The sequence below is a fragment of the Arvicanthis niloticus genome, chromosome 26 (genome assembly GCF_011762505.2).
Source record: "Arvicanthis niloticus isolate mArvNil1 chromosome 26, mArvNil1.pat.X, whole genome shotgun sequence".
Lineage (NCBI taxonomy): Eukaryota > Metazoa > Chordata > Mammalia > Rodentia > Muridae > Arvicanthis > Arvicanthis niloticus.
Genome location: NC_133434.1, coordinates 10,322,210 through 10,340,656, shown reverse-complemented (window position 1 = coordinate 10,340,656; position 18,447 = coordinate 10,322,210). Strand labels below are relative to the sequence as shown.

Here is an 18,447-nt window from a genome sequence, read left to right as displayed (position 1 = left end):
ACAATGCTTATTTAGTTGTGTGCTAGTGAGCATAGAAATTAGAGAATTAGTCAGCCTTCCTCAGAGCCTGTGTGTAGTGAGGTAGGAGCTACAAGCAGAACTTTGTAGTGCTCTGGGGGTACCTATATTCTGGATCCATCTTCTCAGTTCTCCCGGACCTACTAGTAAGTAAGAAACCATTCACATAGACTGGCTGTTGGTCTAGGAATCGTGTCTTTTTAAGATTTATTTTTTATTTTATGTCTATTGGCATTTTGCCTGCATGTATGTATTTGGGCCATATGTATGCAGTGCCCTCAGAGAAGCTCAGAGAAGGGCATCCGATCCTCTGGAACTGGTTACAGATGGATGTGAGCTGTCAAATCCACTGTTTGAGTAGCACTAAACTCTTAAGGGTTTTCTAAAAGGGTTAAAATGCACACTGGGCTTGTATTTCTTTGAGGTAAGATTTTATCCTTGGGAACATCATGGGTGGGAAAAGAGTGTTACATGGTATAAGATAGGGGCCATGTTCTGCTTCCTCTCTGCTCTCCACGCATGCCTGTCATGTTTGTGAATGACTGACTGGCAGTGTTTATGGAAATGGTGAACACTGGGTAGATCATGGAGTCTGGAATGTTGTGAGAAATTAACACAAGTCTGTTTTACTATCCTTCCTGACGACCCTATGTTTTTTATATGACTATACCTTTTTAAATACTAAAATTAGAATTAAAAAAATCCATAATTTCTGGATTCCTCTAGAAGTGGAATTCAGTTTGGTCCTAAGCACTCCAAAACAATGGCGCCATGTGTTATTCGGATGCCCAGTGATGTCTCCCAATCTAAGAAAGCCATGTGGTTTTGGGGTGTGGTCTCCCCTAGAAGGGTGCAGGATGATTCTTCTGTACAGGGTGTGTGGCCTATCAAGAAGGGAAACCTAGACTGTCATAGGAGTTGCCCCGAGCTCAGAGAGCATGGAGAGGCTGTCTCAGGCTTAGTTTGGATAGATAATTAGTTAACATGTTAGAAGGGTGCACACGGGCATTCAGGATGTAAATTGCAGCATGGTTGAGCACCTTGTTAGTACTGCCATGTTAGACCAACCCAGTTTGCAGCAGCTTGTGGCAGACTTCCAGAACGAATGAACGAACACTTCAGTACTATGAGTGGGCGTGTCATAAACTCCAGGCCTTAGCTGTGCTTTCCTGTAGACAGCCATGGAACTCCATTTTGCCATTTAACTGCAACCCTGTGCCAATGGTTCTTCAAGTCCTTTTAAGATTGAGTCTCCTTCTTGCCATCTCAGAATAGCTGGGGGGGGGGATTTGAGCTCACTCCGCCATCAGTCTGACACTTTATTTCCCGATCTATTGAATTAAGACAAAGAGGGTGGGTCAGGGTGGGCTGTCCTCCTGGTGGCCTCAGCTCACTGTGCTGTCTGTGTTCAGAGTTTTCCTCATTCTAACCCACTGTGTTTCTACCCAGGCTCTGTCTGGGGTCTTTATTAAAAACACCCTAACCGTTTTGCTGTTAGCTTTAGAAAGAATGTCTTTGTACCAGTAACATCCTTCCTCTCTCGTAGGTGTATAAGCACTTTAAATCCTTGCCCACCCACAATTCCAAAATGACAACGCTTAGTGAACTGTTGAGTATTTAAAAGCACTGGATAGGAAATATTTTAGTTTTGTCCTTTAAAACCTTGAACATTAGGACTGGGAGTGTAGGTCAGTGATATAGCATTCGCCCAGCAGGATTGAGACTCTGGGTTTGATTCCTATCACCTCAAAATAAGTAAGTAAGTAAGTAAGTAAGTAAGTAACATCTAAAACTAGTCAGTTATTACTTGTTTCTGTCTACCTACCTATCATTTACTTATCTAGCATCTATTTACCTATTATCTATCGTCTATCAATCACCTATATTATCTGTCTGTCCATCTATCTGTCTGTCTGTCTGTCCATCCGTCCATCTTCCCATCTGTCTGTCCATTGATCCATCCATCCATCCATCCATCCATCCATCCATCTATCTATCATCTAGTGTGTGCGCAGCATGAGTGCACACACACCTGTGAAGATGCATGGAGGTCACAAGACAACTTTGAGGAGTCAGTTCTTTCCTTCTACCATGTAGATCCCAGGGACTGAACTCAGGTTGTCCGGATTGGCAGCAAGCGCCTCCATCTGCTGAGCCCTCTTGCCTGCCCCCATCTTACTACTTTTGAGTGACTGTACTTATTTGTCAGTATGTCACTATTGTCTTGTGTGTGTCAGTGGTCCTTACAACAGAAGACTGAGATTGCTAAACCATCTCAGGGCTTTCTGAGTATTAATGTGTCCTTAGCCCTTAGTCTCAGATTCACATGAGTTTGGGTTTCTTCTTTCATAGGATTTTTCTGTAATTTTATTGATGGAATTACTCTAATTCTTATAGACTAGACGCTTGTGCTCATTTTAATTCTCTCCTCAGAGAATCTGTGATAATGGCATCCTTGTTTCTGTAGTTCTTATTATTATGAAATTTCACCTATTTTCTTTTGAGACCTGGTTTCTTTTTAAGATTTGAGAATTTATGCTTTTCATCTGTTCTTGAATCTTACAGTCAAGTAGTTCATAAAGGTCTCTGGTCCTCAGCAGCTACTCTCAGCCCTTCACTGGGCAACAGCATCCTGTTTCTCCCTCTTCCTGCTTTTATATTCATGCTTTTGGTCTCTTAACTGGACTCTGCGTTACTTCCTTAGAGCTGCCGTCCAGTTCTCAGGTTCTCTTTTCAGCTAAATCTAATTCTTATGTCTATGGCTGTAGATGCATTTTTGAATCTAAAACATCTATGTTTTTTACATAAATAAAAATTTTAAATAAATAAATATTGTGTCTACAACACCTAGTTGTTTTTTCAGTGATAACCTGTAATTCTTTGTAGTTCTCTGTACGCTTTTTAAAAATATCATTAATTATTCCAATTTAGTTCTAGTCCTACATCTTTGCCCCTGTGCACTCCGCAGTAGTCCAGTGCTTTGTAAGAAGTGCGACAGAGGTCTTCCTCCTTGGATTTTAGTATCCATCTGTTTAGGTCCACTTATGTGGTAATGACTTTAATCAAGTGTTCTAACTGATGTTGATAAGTTGAGGAAAAATCATATCCAGAGAGGAAGTGGCAGGATGTCTCTGATGCTCACCCCACTGACCCCACAGCTACAGTGAATCCCATCATCCTGAGTCTCCAAATGCTACAGCCCGGATCAGTCATTCTCTCCATCTGGGTAACTGAAGTATTATTTTTGAGCGTATATCATTTCTTAGACGTTTAAAATCAGAGGACTAGCCAATTACTCAGAAGATTTTAGTTTTCAATCCAGAAAAGGAAAAGGCTATACATTCTAGGCATGCCTGGTCAGCTGAGTACAATTCTGAAAGCTGATTAATCCTCCTGATCTGCCTCTGGGCTACCATCTGAAGATCTCAGCCACACCTCCTAGACTGTCGTTTGGAAACCCTACCGGCACTTTGAAATTGTTATCAATTAAAAACAAGGTTCACAGGCTGAATAACAAGTAGATCCTCCAGGTAATAGCTTTAAGTGACTTTATGCTCTGTGAAAACGAGCCAGGCTGAAGTTGGTTAGCGGACGTCGGATTCTCAGCATCGATGAATCAGAGTGCAGATAATGGCTCTTACTAGACAGAAACTCACGTAACACGCACCATTCATAGATTCCTCTTTTCAGCGTGAGTATATTTTAAAAGACGTTTAATGGATTCTAAGTGCCCTGGCTTGTAAACAGTGAAAGATCCCTGTGGACTCACGTACGCGCTTCTTTGGTCTTCAGGGATGAAAAGACAGATGATGGGTTGTACGTGTTTCAAAATGGTTCGAAGAGCTAGGTTCTGGGTATTTCTGAGCATTGCGAAAGAGTGGCCTTCACCTCAGTGGGAATCCTGGCAGCCGTGAGCCATTTTTCTAACCCGTCAACAGTGGGCAGTGAACTGGATCAAACTCTGCGGCTTGCTCGCAACAGCCATCTCTGGTTGGTTTTTCCTCCTTCTTTGGGGAGGATGTCTGTCCACACAGCAGGAGCCACAGGAACTTGTGTTCTGTGGGCCTGGACGTTTCTGCATTTCAAACAGGGTAGTGCTATATAGAATTACTTAAAATCATGTCACTTCATAACTTAGAAGACCTCTCAAGACACTAGGCCTCCTGACAGTTGCTGAGGAAGGTCTAGAACCTTCCTTCCCTCCTATCTCGTGGCATCTGTAGGGAGGAGTCTTCTCTGAGAGCATTCAGTAGCAGCACACTGAAGAGGAAGGGCCCACTGTAGAGCCACACTGCCTGCTACTGTTGTACCACTGTCTGCTTCCGAATGTCTCCCAGCCAATTCCTCCTGTGTAAAATGCTCCATTGTTGTGAGAAATCTTTTCTGTAGGTGCCTAGGCCTGTCCGCTGACTTAGGCCACACTGTAACCTGCCAATGCCTGTTGAGACATTTCTGAATAAATTCTTGGTGACCTTGGCCCTTGGGCAAAGGAGCCATTTGTACAGCAGTGACTTTATCTCTAGTGTTGCCTTCTCATTTCTTTTTCCGAGTGATTCTGGTAGACAAGATGCTCTATCAGTGGCTGGAACATGGTGATGGAGAGAGGTAGTGCTCCTCAATCTCTGAGTGCTCCCTACTCTTAGTGGCTCTGTGCTCCCCAATCTCTGAGTGCTCCCTACTCTTAGTGGCTCTGTGCTCCCCATCTCTGAGTGCTCCCTACTCTTAGTGGCTCTATGCTCCCCAATCTCTGAGTGCTCCCTACTCTTAGTGGCTCTGTGCTCCCCAATCTCTGAGTGCTCCCTACTCTTAGTGGTCCGTGCTCCCCAATCTCTGAGTGTTCCCTACTCTTAGTGGCTCTGTGCTCCCCAATCTCTGAGTGCTCCCTACTCTTAGTGGCTCTGTGCTCCCCAATCTCTGAGTGCTCCCTACTCTTAGTGGCTCCGTGCTCCCCAATCTCTGAGTGCTCCCTACTCTTAGTGGCTTCGTGCTCCCCAATCTCTGAGTGATCCCTACTCTTAGTGGCTCCCTGGTCACCTGTCTCTTTAGCAGCAAAGATATTACTAAGGGAAAAAGACTTGTACCTCAGCTGCTCCCAAAATCCACACCTTGACATCGAGCGTGGAACTTTCTTCTGGTAGTTAATGGGGGCCGGTGGGAATAAAAGAATGACTTTGTCCTCTTCTTGTTGGCAGCCATCTACCACACCTGTGAGGCCTCCAACTTCCAGTGCCACAATGGCCACTGCATCCCCCAGCGATGGGCATGTGACGGTGACGCGGATTGCCAGGATGGCTCTGATGAAGATCCTGTCAGCTGTGGTAAATGCAGATTCCCTGGCCCTTCCCCCAGGGTCTGTCATTAAGGGGAGGGACAGCCAATGAGCTGGGAGGTGAAACCTTGTTCTCCTGTGTTAGTCACACACACACACACACACACACACACGAGAGAGAGAGAGAGAGAGAGAGAGAGAGAGAGAGAGAGAGAGAGTAATAGAACCACATATACAATGCTTTTCCACCAGATAGTTAACATTGCTTTGCCCGACGTTCTGAATTTTCATAGACGTGGAGTCACTGGGGTCAGATATCAGTATGTAAGCCCTTACACACTCCTCCCCTTTCAGATACCACATACCTGCGTTTCCTGTAGCGAGCCTGTTTATGAGAGATGCATCTTTATTTTATACTAGTTGTGATCATCTGGTTTATCCAGTTGATCTTGGCCGAGCGTTTGAGAGTGTGCGTTCGTCTCTCACCTCGGAGGCGGCACAACGCTCCATGTCCTTAGAAGGCCCGTTTTGCCTTTGTGCTGTTTTGGGTGCCACTTTGCACAGGATGGCACTTTGCACACGGTGACAGAGGTCCCCATGCCTTCCCATGGTTCCCTTTGCGGCTAGGTTATCTTAGTCCTGTCTGCCCATCCTGAGCTGCACGTCGTCCCTCTGGCCTCCCCGATGTTGGACTTGTTTTCAGGACTTCATGATTCTTCTGTTCTACCTCTTTCCAAAATGGTAGCAACATTAAGCTTTTTCCCAAGTCATAGATCCATGGACCTTTTCTGTTTCTGAATGATGCTCTTTGACTGATCTTCTAGGAATAATTGCAACACATGTCCTTACCTTAGAATCTAGTCTATAGAGTCAACTGACTGACCGCAAGGTACTGGGCTCTCAGAGACTGCGCCTGCCCTGGGAACTGCCCTCACTTCTAGCAGTGTTCCACAGCTGAGGGAACACAGAGAGACTTAGGGCATCAGGATGCTGTAGTGAAATGGCTGTGAAACCCCAGGCTCTCTCTCTAAGCAGACATACTCCAAAAGGGCTCTGCCTTAGGATTCTCGAAGAATAAGAATTAAGGCACTAAGTGTTTTGTCGAGCATGTAAAATCCTGGATTTAATAACTCAGCTCTCATGTCCTCATTTGTCCCCTATCTGCTGAAGCTTTTCTCTTCCTTATTAAAATATAATGAATTTTTTCCTAGGTATTTTTTTAATAAGCAATCCACTAATATTCATAGCACTGTCAGCGTTTATTTGGTATTAATCAAGAATGATCCTTAATTCTTGTGCCTAATAAAGAAGCTGAACTGAAGTCTTATGTTACAAAACTCGTTCACTTTCTTTGTTTCTTTTTTAATTGGTTATTTTAATAGTACAGTCAGGGAATTGAAAATAGAAAAAGCGTAAAAGAGTCTAGAATAAACTAGACTCTTGCCACCCCCCAACCCCCCCACCCCACTCCCACCCACAGCCCCACTCCCTCCACCCCCACCCACAGCCACATCCATACGCATACCCACACCCATACCCATACCCACACCCCACCCACAGTCCCACCCACACCCATACCCATACCCACAGCCCCACCCATACTCACACCCACACCCCTGTCTGCATATTTTCTGCCCCACTCCTGTAGGAAAACATTCTTTAATGCTTTTACATGTTGGTTGGTGGTTTTTTTTAAATGTTTAGGAATATTTCTGTTGCATACATAGCTATATGCTATATACGGATGTCTCACTCAGTGACGGGCTCTGTACACAGTGGTCCTATCGATGATACACGGGAGACGTGAAGTTTCTGTTGGGTAGCAATTCCGAGCCTCCTAACATCATGGTGGAACGTGTCACTTGTGGGTGGTTTGTGGCAGTGTTGGGGTAAATAAGCCTAAAGTGCTGCCAGCAGTGTCCACATGTGGCACACACCATTGCGTGTTATGTGTGTGGCAGTGATTACGCCTATGTGCGCTGCTGTCTGCGTGTTTACTATGTTATCTTTATCATTCTTATCATTCTTGTGGGTCAGTTAGTAAGGCCTGCCACTTTACCTGGTGCCACTGTCACACCTCTCCTGTTTACGTCATCCCTCGAGAGCATGTGAAGTGAGTGACCTGCAGATGCCATCTAGGCCTGTCTAACTGTGGTCTTGGGATGTTCACCCAGAAGCAAAACTAACCACTGGCACACTTCTTAGCACACAGCCCAGTGCTATATGAAGTACAGTTATAAATTCAAAGGCACGCGTATTTAATACCTCTCATATACACACAATATGCCGTGAATGGTATTTTGTACCTTGTTTTTTTTTTTTTTTTTTTTACATAGTTGATATCCTAGATGATTTTTTTTTCTTTGTAATAGTCTCCTTCAGACTCATATTGCCTTTTTGGTTGAGCCGTCCCTCCATACAAGGGGCTCATTCCTGCTACAATGTGTTACAATGTAACAACTGTGCTTCCACTAAGCCCTGCCACTGTTTTGTTCATGGATTATTTTTGAGTTGTGTAAATAGAATGCACATCTGCTTTTGAACTGCAGGATCATATAGATAGCTATAGATATATAGATTAGATATAGATATAGATTAGATACAGATACAGATACAGATACAGATACAGATACAGATACAGATACAGATACAGATACAGATATCTATCGGTTTGTGACTTTGCTAGCCAGTAATAAACCAACCTGGAGGGGGTATGGCCTTGCCCTCGGCCAACAAGTGTGAGCCCCTGCCTGATTCTTCACTGTTGTTCTTCTGTGATTGACTTAAATTTCAGAGAAAAAGTGCAACGGATTCCACTGCCCAAACGGCACCTGCATCCCCTCCAGCAAGCATTGTGACGGGCTGCGGGACTGCCCCGACGGCTCCGATGAACAGCATTGCGGTGAGTTCGACCCTTGCCCTGGTGGTTGCACTGATCTCTTCTTTGGTACCTGGACCCAGAGTTCTTGACCTAGAGAATGGATCAGGCAGGGAGACAAGGCCTGGGGAGAAAGGATGCGTTTAGATGACCAGGATGATTGGGGTGTTAGAACACACTTAGGTACTTACTGTCATTTACTTGCCGTGTGTACCGTCAGCCCTGTGGTTCTTTTAACCTGGGCACTTTCCTCTTCCACTTGCCTGGGTTCATTAGAGTTTCTCACTGAATATCACTTGAGTAATATCTTAGGCTGGGCAAACCCTTTTCTACCCTGTCTCAATCCTTAAAAGATTGTCTGTGATACACATCTGTGGAGAATGCTGGAAATAGCTGGGGGCTTTTAAAAGCCACCGTATCTGGGAGCTACCCCAGACGTTCTAAATTACTTGGAGTGTGGCTTGGGTGTTTTTACAGCGCTCCACATGATTCTGATGTGCGGTACAGGTTGAGAAGAAATGTGTTAGCACAGGTGTTGTGATCTGGCCTCTAGGCAAGATCTGGCCCATCACTCACAATCATGTGTGTTAGTATAGGCATGGGTGACTGGCCTGGGGCCAGATTCATCTCAGTTCTTCTGAATGAAGTCACATTGAATGCACGGTGTGTTGCATGTGGCTACTCTCCTGCTGTCATTGTGAAACTGAGTAGGCAGGAGATACTGTATTCTAGGCTTCTATAAAACAAAGGCCAACATCTCTCTCTAATGATGTGGGGCTCTCATGGGTACAACCTCATAGGTTAGACATGTTTGTGCACACGCGCACACACACCCACACCCACACAAAGTTAGAGAGAGGGCATATGATAAGGAATTGGTGCCCAAGAATATGCAAGCTATTTAAAAGGCAGTTATTTCTCACATCCAGATTCCTTCTTGCTATGGGTTCCCGCGATCTCCTCTCCACATGCATTTCCAATGTCTGTTCTCACAGGGACACCTATCCTGTTGTGCTTTCGCTCATTCTAGTGACCTTTTTAACATCAGTGGCTTGTGCCTTTTGGCTTTTCTAAAGGACCCGTCTCCCAACAGATTTAGTTACATTGGTCTCAGGGTCTCCACAGAGGAGACGGAAGCAGAGGGGTGTGTGTGTGTGTGTGTGTGTGTGTGTGTGTGTGTGTGTGTGTGGTGTGTGTGTGTGTGTGTGTGTGTGTGTATGTGTGTGTGATTCAGCCTGTAATGCTCGCTTCTTGTAGAAAATGATTGTTTACCTCTAGATCAGAGAGTCTGTGTCCTATTAGTCATAGTTAAGGTGTGGGCTTCGTGCCAGGCAGCTCTGGGTTGCAGTTTGGACTTTTCTCTCAGTAGCCTTGTGCCCTTGGCATAAGGAGTACTTGATGCTGCAACCCTTATTTCCTTGTTCCGTATGTATGCAGAGACAATAAAATCTCTTATCTTGTTGTCTCAGAGGTTTGACAGTATACTTTATGACAAGTGCTGTCACTCAGGGCCTTGCGTAAAAGGTGTTCCATTCCAGTGGCTCAGGGCCTTGCATAAAGAGATGCTCCACCCCAGTGGCTGTCACCACCACTATGCATGGGATCTTGTCCTTGAGCGTTTGTTCAGGGCTACAGAGTACCCTTGCCAACCTTAGCCGCTCATGGCCCTTCCTCGCCGCTCTCTTTCAGAGCCCTTCTGCACGCGCTTCATGGACTTCGTGTGTAAGAACCGTCAGCAGTGTCTGTTCCATTCCATGGTGTGTGACGGGATCGTCCAGTGCCGAGATGGCTCTGACGAAGATGCCGCCTTCGCCGGGTGCTGTGAGTGAATGGCTGGGGGAGGCGGCATTCTGACACGGAATGACACAGGAGTGGGCCGTTCCGTGGGGCACCTGAGACTTGGATGCAGGTCATGTCTCAGTGCCTGGGCCTGCTTTTGCTATTGTTCCTTTTCTCACAGAAGCACTGATACTTTGCATCTGTTAGTTAGACATGAATGTGATGAGGCTGGGGAGTGACCAGGGCCTTGTCAAGTGTCACCTTATGGGAGAGACCGGCCTACCATTTATATGGAAAGGCCAATGTCTCTGTAGTACAGCCTTGCTCCAGTGATCTTCCTGGCATGGACAGGCACTTTCTAGACTTTCTTTTGCAGCCAGCTTCTCCCGCTGCAAAATATCCCTAGCCGTTACTTTTGTGCCGCTGTGACCCGATAGCTGGCAGAAACAGCTTTAAAGGGGGAAGGATTTCATGGTTCTACAGGGTTTGGTCCATGGTTGTTTGGACTCACTTACTTGGTCAGAATATGGAGGTGATGGAAGTGTGGAGCGGGAGAGTATTTTACCGCATGACACATGGGAGGCAGAGTGAAAGGACTTGTGGACCCAGTGCAACCTTCAAAGGCCCAGCCCCAGAGACCTACTTTCCTAGTGACGTTCCACTTCCCAGGGTTCCCATAGCCTCCCAAAATAGTGGCAGCAATTAGGGACCAAGTGTTCAAGCATAAGCCTGTGGGGGACACCTCGTATTCAAAGCATAGCACTAGGTCTGTGCATGTCTTAAGCCATCATAGCAAAAATGCAGTAGACTGACTGGGTGCCATAAACAACAGAAACTCTGTTGTCCACTCTGGAGGTGTTGGGAGCACTGTCTGGGGGCTTCCCTCACTCCCTGCTGGGTGCTGTCTCTCTGTCTTCACATGACCTTTCTCCTGTACATATCTGTGTCTCAACTTCTACTGTTGTGTAATTTTATTTAAAGAAACAGGGTCCTGCCATGTTGCCCAGGTCGGCACCAAAAACCCGAGCCTTAGGAATCTTTTCCTAAGGACACAAGTCATCCTAGATTAGAGCCTACCTTGATGACTCGATTTTAATGTAAATTTCTTCATTAAAAGTGTTATCGCTAAGGCAAGCACAGTATTGGAGCTCAGGGGTTCAGCCCTGTCCATGCCCTATGTGAGTGGGCAGAATGAGTTAGTTAACACAGTGTATGCTCTGCTGAGACTGGGTCCAGCCTTGATTTCTCAGGGTTCCCTTAGCTCTCAGCGTGGGACCTTAGCTACCAAGCAGCCCTGCTGCTCCGAACTCTCCAGCGTGGAAGTAACCTGGCTTTGACCGGTATCTCTCGCCCTCTCTAGCTCAAGACCCCGAATTCCACAAGGAGTGTGACGAGTTTGGCTTCCAGTGTCAGAACGGAGTGTGCATCAGCCTGATTTGGAAGTGCGATGGGATGGATGACTGTGGGGACTACTCTGACGAAGCCAACTGTGGTAAGAAACCGGAAGACCCACCTCCCTCAGCCAGCCTTCTGGTTACCGGGATGGGGATGCTGGATTACCTCACTGGAGCCTTTCTCAGCCGCACATGCTGCCGGCTCTCCAGTCCTCACTGGAGGAACAGGGTGAAGAGGGAAACCGGCATCCAGTGGGTGCTGAGGGAATGCCTTGCTCCACTTCCTTTGCACAGTTGCGGGGCCGCAGCCCACGTACGGAAGATAGTGGGCAAGGGATAATGGTGTTTTGGTTGCTTTTCTTGTGGCAGAATGCACAAGAAAACATTCTTTAGGAAGAAACGTTTATTGTGGCACATAGTGTAAGGGCGCTGCCTGCCACAGCAAGGCAGTCCTGACAATAGCAACCCGAGACCCGAGACAGCCACATAGTCAGGAATCGGAGAGAAATGGGCCTGGGCGGGCACTCAGTTCAGTCTCTCCTTTGCATCCAGCCCCATGGCTGCAGCCCATGGAACAGGCCACCCTGACTCAGCATGGGTCTTTCCTGCTCTAGTAAACAATTTTGGAAGAACCCCAGTAGGCACACCCAGAGGTACGTTTCCATGATGATTCTGAGTCCCACTGTATGTTGACAGTGGAGATTGGCGGTCATGATGGTCATTGCTGTGGGGTGTACCGACCTCTGGCAGTTATAGGTCACACCATCGTCATCCTCGGGTTGTCTTCACACTTAAGCTATTTCTTTGGTAAAGTGTTGTAACCAGAACTCAGAGTGACCATTCTCAGGGTACCAGAATAAGTTAGAGAAATAGGAGTTGGGGCCTCAGAGGATGGAGTGCTGTTGAGTTTCCATGTGCTCTTTGTCCCTCCTTGGATCCATGAAGATGCCGTGTGTTCTCTGAGAGAGTCAGACAGGTGCCTTTGGACTTGGCCCTCGGGGAGATCAACACGGGCGAAGCCTCACGTTCACATCGGTGCAGCGGAAATGACTGGTGTGTTTGATCTCTGCAGAAAACCCCACGGAAGCCCCAAACTGCTCTCGCTACTTTCAGTTCCACTGTGAGAATGGCCACTGCATCCCCAACAGGTGGAAATGCGACAGAGAGAATGACTGTGGGGACTGGTCCGATGAGAAGGATTGCGGAGGTGAGAGCCCTGGATCAGCCCCCAGCCCCGCCCTGCCTGGCCAGCAGGACAGCTCCGCCTGGCTGCAGACTCCCACCCTCTCTAGAGTGCCTGGCTTAATCCTTACTGTTTGGCTTTTTTGAGATGCCGAGTTCTTCTGTGATGTCATCCCTCTGTTTCTTTCTCATTTTGCATGTTTGTACAGGTGCTTGTGGAGGCCAAGGGTCAACCTCCGCTGTCGGTTTTCAGTCTCTTTTCACCTCCGTTTATGAGACGGTCTCTTTCTGGGGACCTGGGTTCACCAGTTAGTCTAAGCTGGCTGGCCAACAAACTCCAGAAATGCCTGTCTTCCCCCCCCTCCCCCCAGCCCCCACTGGGGTTACAAAAAACACATGTTACTATGCTTAGTATCTCGTGTGGGTTCTAGGGATTGAACGCAGGCCCTCAGCCCCAGGATCCCCACTTTCTGTTTTCCGATCTATGTGATCAGTTTTCACTGTTTCCAAGGCTACCCATTCCTGATTCTGAAGGCCTTGTTGAGGGTAAGGAACCCAGAGCCTTGGTTCTCAACACTGGGTGTATAGCCTCACACCCCACCCCCTGCCCCCCATTTCTCTGGAATATCTTTGAAATGCCAGAGAACCAGTGCACTTTGATAAGTTTTCAGGTCCCGTGCACTTTGGGCCCTGGTTTAGAACATGCGCTTCTGTTGCCTTTTGCCTCCTCATCTTGGGTCATTGATGTTTTAGCTAGAGCCATGCTAGGCCTCGTGAGAATGCTCCTGTCACCTGGGCCTTCCTAGTTGCCTGTCCACCCGCTTCCTCTGGCAGCCGTCAGGAGCCTTAAACGCATGTGACTGTTACATTACTGCAAGTGTTGCAGTTTATCAGATCTGCTAAGCAGTATGGGAGAAGCTGCCATCTCTTCAGAAACCTCTACCGTCCTGCATATAAATGCTATTTACGTGGGCTGATGTTCAGGGCTGTGTCTGCTCCTGGTCTCCTTCAGCTGGTGCGACAGGGACTTCAGCATAGGTTTGGGACACATTTTCATTGGAGGTCAAGCTTCTACTAACACTTAGGATCTTCTTGCTTGTTCTTCCTCAGATTCACACGTTTTTCCCTCCCCCACCCCCGGGCCCTCCACATGTCTGCCCAATTACTTCCGCTGCAGCAGCGGGGCCTGTGTGATGGGCACCTGGGTGTGCGACGGCTACAGGGACTGTGCTGATGGCTCGGATGAGGAAGCCTGCCCTTCTCTAGGTGAGTCCTGGCCCTGGTTTGCTCACTTGGCATTTTCTCTCATGGAGGGGACTCTGGGAGCATTGTGTACCAAGACCGTGTGACAACCCAAGAGAAGCATCCCAGCTTATAAAGTGCTCTGTGTGCTTCCTGCTGGAAAAGTCCTGCTCCTCTGCCTGCCGCCCCTGCTTCCCCTGCAGTGGGGGATTACAGTTGGGATAGTAAGGTGGTGTTTTGTGTGTGTGTAAAACTTAGGGGAGAGGACCCAGTTTTTGTGCTTGCTGGCTGGCTGGCATTCTCTCTAAAATGAGGGTGACCACTGCCATCTAGTGGCTGATCATAGAAACAGCTGAAAGGTCTGTACAACCTTATGCTTGAGGTCCACCTCTGAGAATTCACTCATCTTGTAGGCAGAACTGGGGTGCAAGAGCTGTGTCTTTCCCTGAACTGGAAGCGGTTCGAGGCTTGCTTTTGAAAGGAGAATTGATACTTGGTTGGAACACTTTTCACACTCTGTTTCAGAGCTTCTTCTTAAGTCTGCAGAGATCTTCTTCCTCTGTGCACACCCTACCACTTCCCTGTTTAAAAAGTCACCAGTGGCTTCTTGCCTGGAAAATCAGAGGAGGCTTTATTTAGGGTTTAGTGGTGGAAGGTTCTGTGGCTATTAAACAAATATCTTAACAATTAGGCAGTCATTCTTAACTAGTGGGTTGCTAATTCATTTTTTTAAACTTTGGTTTTTAAAAATCATTAGTGTATACTTATTGTGCAAGATACTGGGTTTTATTATGATATTTCCACACATGTATGCCATGTGTCTTGATCACAGTCACCCACATTATTTCTCAACTTTCCTCAAGCTTCTGGGGATTGTCTGTCTTCATCTGTCACCCTAGGAACCCTGGGATTGCAGGTCCTCATGCCTGCGAGGCAAGCACTTTATCCACTGAGCTATCCTCCCAGGCCAGGAGAGCAATTTCCAATACCCAGCACTTCCTCTTCCCTCCTCTTCCTTCCCCTCTTCTCTCCTTACCTCTCCCTAACCCTCTCCTCTTCTCCCCACCACCCCCTTCCCTTCTCTTTGCTCTTCTGCCTCTCCCATCTCTCCGTTTCTATCCCCTCTCTTCCTTAGTTACTTTTGGAGCGAGGCTCTCAGTGTGCATCCGGGCTAGCCTCGGAGCTTGTTGTAGCACAGCCTGCAGAGACTGCGTTGGGTGGATCTGATGCTGCAGCAGCTAAGAACACAGTAGGAACATTTCAGAATGCTTGCTTCGGACCATGTTACTGTGGTTCTTACCCGTTATCCCTGATACCCCTGCACAGCTGTCTTTGTGACACTGTCCACCATTCCATCTCAGTTTTTCTCCTTTCTCTTCTTCTCTCTCACGGTTAATATAGAAAGTTCCCAGAAGAGAATATATAGACGATAAATCTGGGGACCGATGTGTTTGAAACTGTTTTTGTCCTCTCTTCAAGGTCCAGTCTGACATCTGAGCTGGGTTTAGAACACAAGCTTGTCAATTACTTTTCTTTAGAATTGCAAGGAATCTGCAGTTGTTCTTTGAGTGGCTTTTAGGAAAGCCATGGCCAGCTTGAGCTGATGGTCTCTGTGTGATTTCATTTTAAATTTTCTGCTGCTCACTTATCATGTCTTCTGCTTGGTTCCTGTGTCCTGACTTTTTTATTAGACTGTGCTTTGTTGTACATCCCTTTTCCATCTGGTGTGGAGATCCACATGTTGGGGTTTGAGGGATTTTTCTGGGGACTGTTTAGTTAATGGAGCAGACCTCTGTCTCCTGGTAACCTTGTCGTCTGTCACTGTCTATTGATTGGATCCGCCCATGCTCTTTTTTTTCTGTTTATTGTTTTTTGTTGTTTTTTTTTTTTTTTTTTTTTCAAACAAAATCTCGATGTATAGCCCTGCAATTCACTGTGGAGACCAGACTGGTCTTACACCTGTAACCCTCCGACCTCTCTCTCCTGAGTGGCTTGGATTGCAGGCACATCTGTGACTCTTATTCTTGACTTTTTTTTTTTTTTTTTATCTTTTTTCGATGTAAAGGTTTGTGTTTTGCTTCCTGCTTTCTGTGACATTTGCTTCACGTCACCAGCTCTTCCACCGTGTGCCTTCGTTTCTGTTATTCCCGATTCAGTCGTTTCCCGTTTTTATTATTGTTCCTGTCCCCATTTGCATGGAGAATATGTGTATGTCCCTGGGCATACTAAAGACGTTAGGCTTTGAAGTTTGCTTCTTTGTGTGTTTGGTGGTGGGGTGTGTATGTGCAGGCTGTGTGTGCACAATTTGTGTGCTTGTGTCTGTGGGTGCACACACAGACGCCATAGCAGGGCATTGGCACCGGGTATCTTCTTCTATTGCTTTTCAGCTTAATGCTTTGAAACAGTCCTTCACTGAGTCTGCTCAGCTTTTTTTTTTTTTTTTTTTTTTTTAATTTTTTTCTTCTTCTTTTTTTTTTTTCCAAGACAGGGTTTCTCTGTTTAGCCCTGGCTGTCCTGGAACTCACTCTGTAGACCAGGCTGGCCTCGAACTCAGAAATCCGCCTGCCTCTGCCTCCTGAGTGCTGGGATTAAAGGCGTGCGCCACCACTGCCCGGCTCTGCTCAGCTTTTTGACAGGGGCACTAGGTATTCAGAATCAAGTCCTCAAAGCGGTGGTTCTTAGTCACTGAGCCATCTCCTCAACCTCCTGACATTTGCTTTTTTTTAAAAAATAAAGCTGTATTTCCTCTTAACCTTTCTTGGAGGGGTGTGTGTGTTTGTGTGTCTGTGCATGAGTGTGCATCTGTGTATAGGTGTGTATGCATACTCGTGTGTGTGTGTGAGCCTGTGTGTACACACTCCTGTATCTGTGTGTATGCATGTGAGTGTGTGCACACTCGTGTATGTTGTGTACAAGTGTGTATGCATGTGTGTGTGAGAGTGTATGTGCACATCCGTGTGTGTGCACGTGTGCATGCATACATACATACACACATTGCATTTTATTTTGGTTTTGAGGCTAAAGATATTTCTTAGATAATTCTTTCTTGCTACGTGTGGTTCAGGACAGGAAGTAAAATGCCGCTGATTGATTCTGAGCACACTGCTGAGTGAGCCAGCTTTGTACTTTGTGGCTGGCCTTTCGGCTAGGAAACCCCAGGCCTTGATAATTTCCTTGTTTATCCAGGAAGCTGCTTAGTGTACGTGAGACAATTCTAGGCCTCCTGCCTACACTGTAAGGGCTCAGCTTTTTGACAGGGGTCATAGCTGTCAGAAAGGGTCCCGACTTCTCATTGGCTGACTGTCCGTCAGTACCTCTGTTATCAGTAGCGTCTTCTTTCTCAGGTGTGGCTGCTCCGACAGCCCTTTTGTTTTGATCCTTTGCAAACCACACTCAGACAGGCTTCTGGCCAACTTAGATATGGGCAGTTGTCTCCTGGGGCTGGATCCAGAAGGAGATGGGGGTGAGGAGGCTGCTTTGAAACTTCTAACCCTTTTCCAGTCATCTCCCTCACCTGATGATTTCTGAGCCTCTGAGGGACCCTGTGTATTGGGCTGGCTGGCTCAGAGCGTTCTCTTCCAGTAGCTTTGGGTGGGATGTAGCCCCTCTGACCTCCTGGAGTCACCTCCTTATGCTCACCTTCCTTCTCATCCATGCCTGGGTCTTTAAAGAGAATCTCTCAAGTGAGTCTGTGGCGGGGCCCCCATAGGAGCATCATAAGGAATTAGTGTCCCATTTGCTTTCTCTGTCCATAGCTGGCAGGTGCGCCCCCACCCCCAGCACAAAGCTCTTACAGACAAGCTTCCCCCATACCGAAAAGTAATTTCAAAACAACATTTTCCTAGCAAACTCCACTGCCGCCTCCACTCCCACCCAGCTCGGGCAGTGTGACCGATTTGAGTTCGAGTGCCACCAACCAAAGAAATGTATCCCCAACTGGAAGCGCTGCGACGGCCACCAAGATTGCCAAGACGGCCGGGATGAAGCCAACTGCCGTGAGTATCCTCTCACGGCCACTTTGGGCAGCGGACTCCTGTCTGCCTTTGGGGTAACCGTGTTTCCTGTATTGTCTTTGAGGGCCTTGATGACTGGGCAAATGTCACCGTATATGATATTGATACCGGATTTAGTAAGCTGGCAAAATACCAGGAGCATGCATTCTCCGTCAGAAAGATTCGGAGTGGAAGAAAAGTATCTGAAATGAGTTTTTTTTTTTTTTTTTTCTCAACATATTTAATTCCTAAAAGCACCTGTTGGTAAAGCCTAGGCCTTTTGGAAATATTCAGTGAGCCTCTAAGGCATCTAGAATATTCTGTTGGGCAAATCACCTGCAGCACTGTGTTAGAACCTCAGGCTTCATCCCTGGAGTAATTATCCTTAGGGAGAAACAGTAAGTCACACAGGGAACCTGAGCTCCATGGGAGGTGACACCTGTATGATGGCTTTGTTCTGAACTGACAGCTGCCCACTCCCTGTTCCCCTGATGTACCCACAGAAGCTTCATGGAGTAGGTGATGGATGGACAGATACACGGACTATCCTGCTAACTGATTCTCAGACGCCAGGGGAGAGAGTAGGCAGCCTGGATGTGAGACAACATAAGTCCTAAGTTTAATCCTTGGCACCCAGTCAGCACCTTTGGTGGCTGGCTGCGCAGGAAACTGATTCTAACCTGGGAAAGGGGA

At 46.9% G+C, this 18,447-nt stretch overlaps 1 protein-coding gene across 3 annotated transcripts in view; it reads left to right on the top strand.

Annotated features, from left to right (window-relative positions):
* The window catches only part of Sorl1 (sortilin related receptor 1), a 162,709-nt gene that overhangs the window by 119,635 nt on the left and 24,627 nt on the right, over positions 1 to 18,447 (top strand). For all 3 annotated transcript variants that reach the window (XM_076924791.1, XM_076924793.1, XM_076924790.1), the window contains exons 26-32: positions 5,211 to 5,336; positions 8,082 to 8,189; positions 9,855 to 9,986; positions 11,305 to 11,436; positions 12,411 to 12,545; positions 13,631 to 13,786; positions 17,608 to 17,757. In XM_076924791.1, the coding sequence (XP_076780906.1) occupies positions 5,211 to 5,336; positions 8,082 to 8,189; positions 9,855 to 9,986; positions 11,305 to 11,436; positions 12,411 to 12,545; positions 13,631 to 13,786; positions 17,608 to 17,757 (939 nt within the window). The remainder of the gene's footprint in view (positions 1 to 5,210; positions 5,337 to 8,081; positions 8,190 to 9,854; positions 9,987 to 11,304; positions 11,437 to 12,410; positions 12,546 to 13,630; positions 13,787 to 17,607; positions 17,758 to 18,447) is intronic.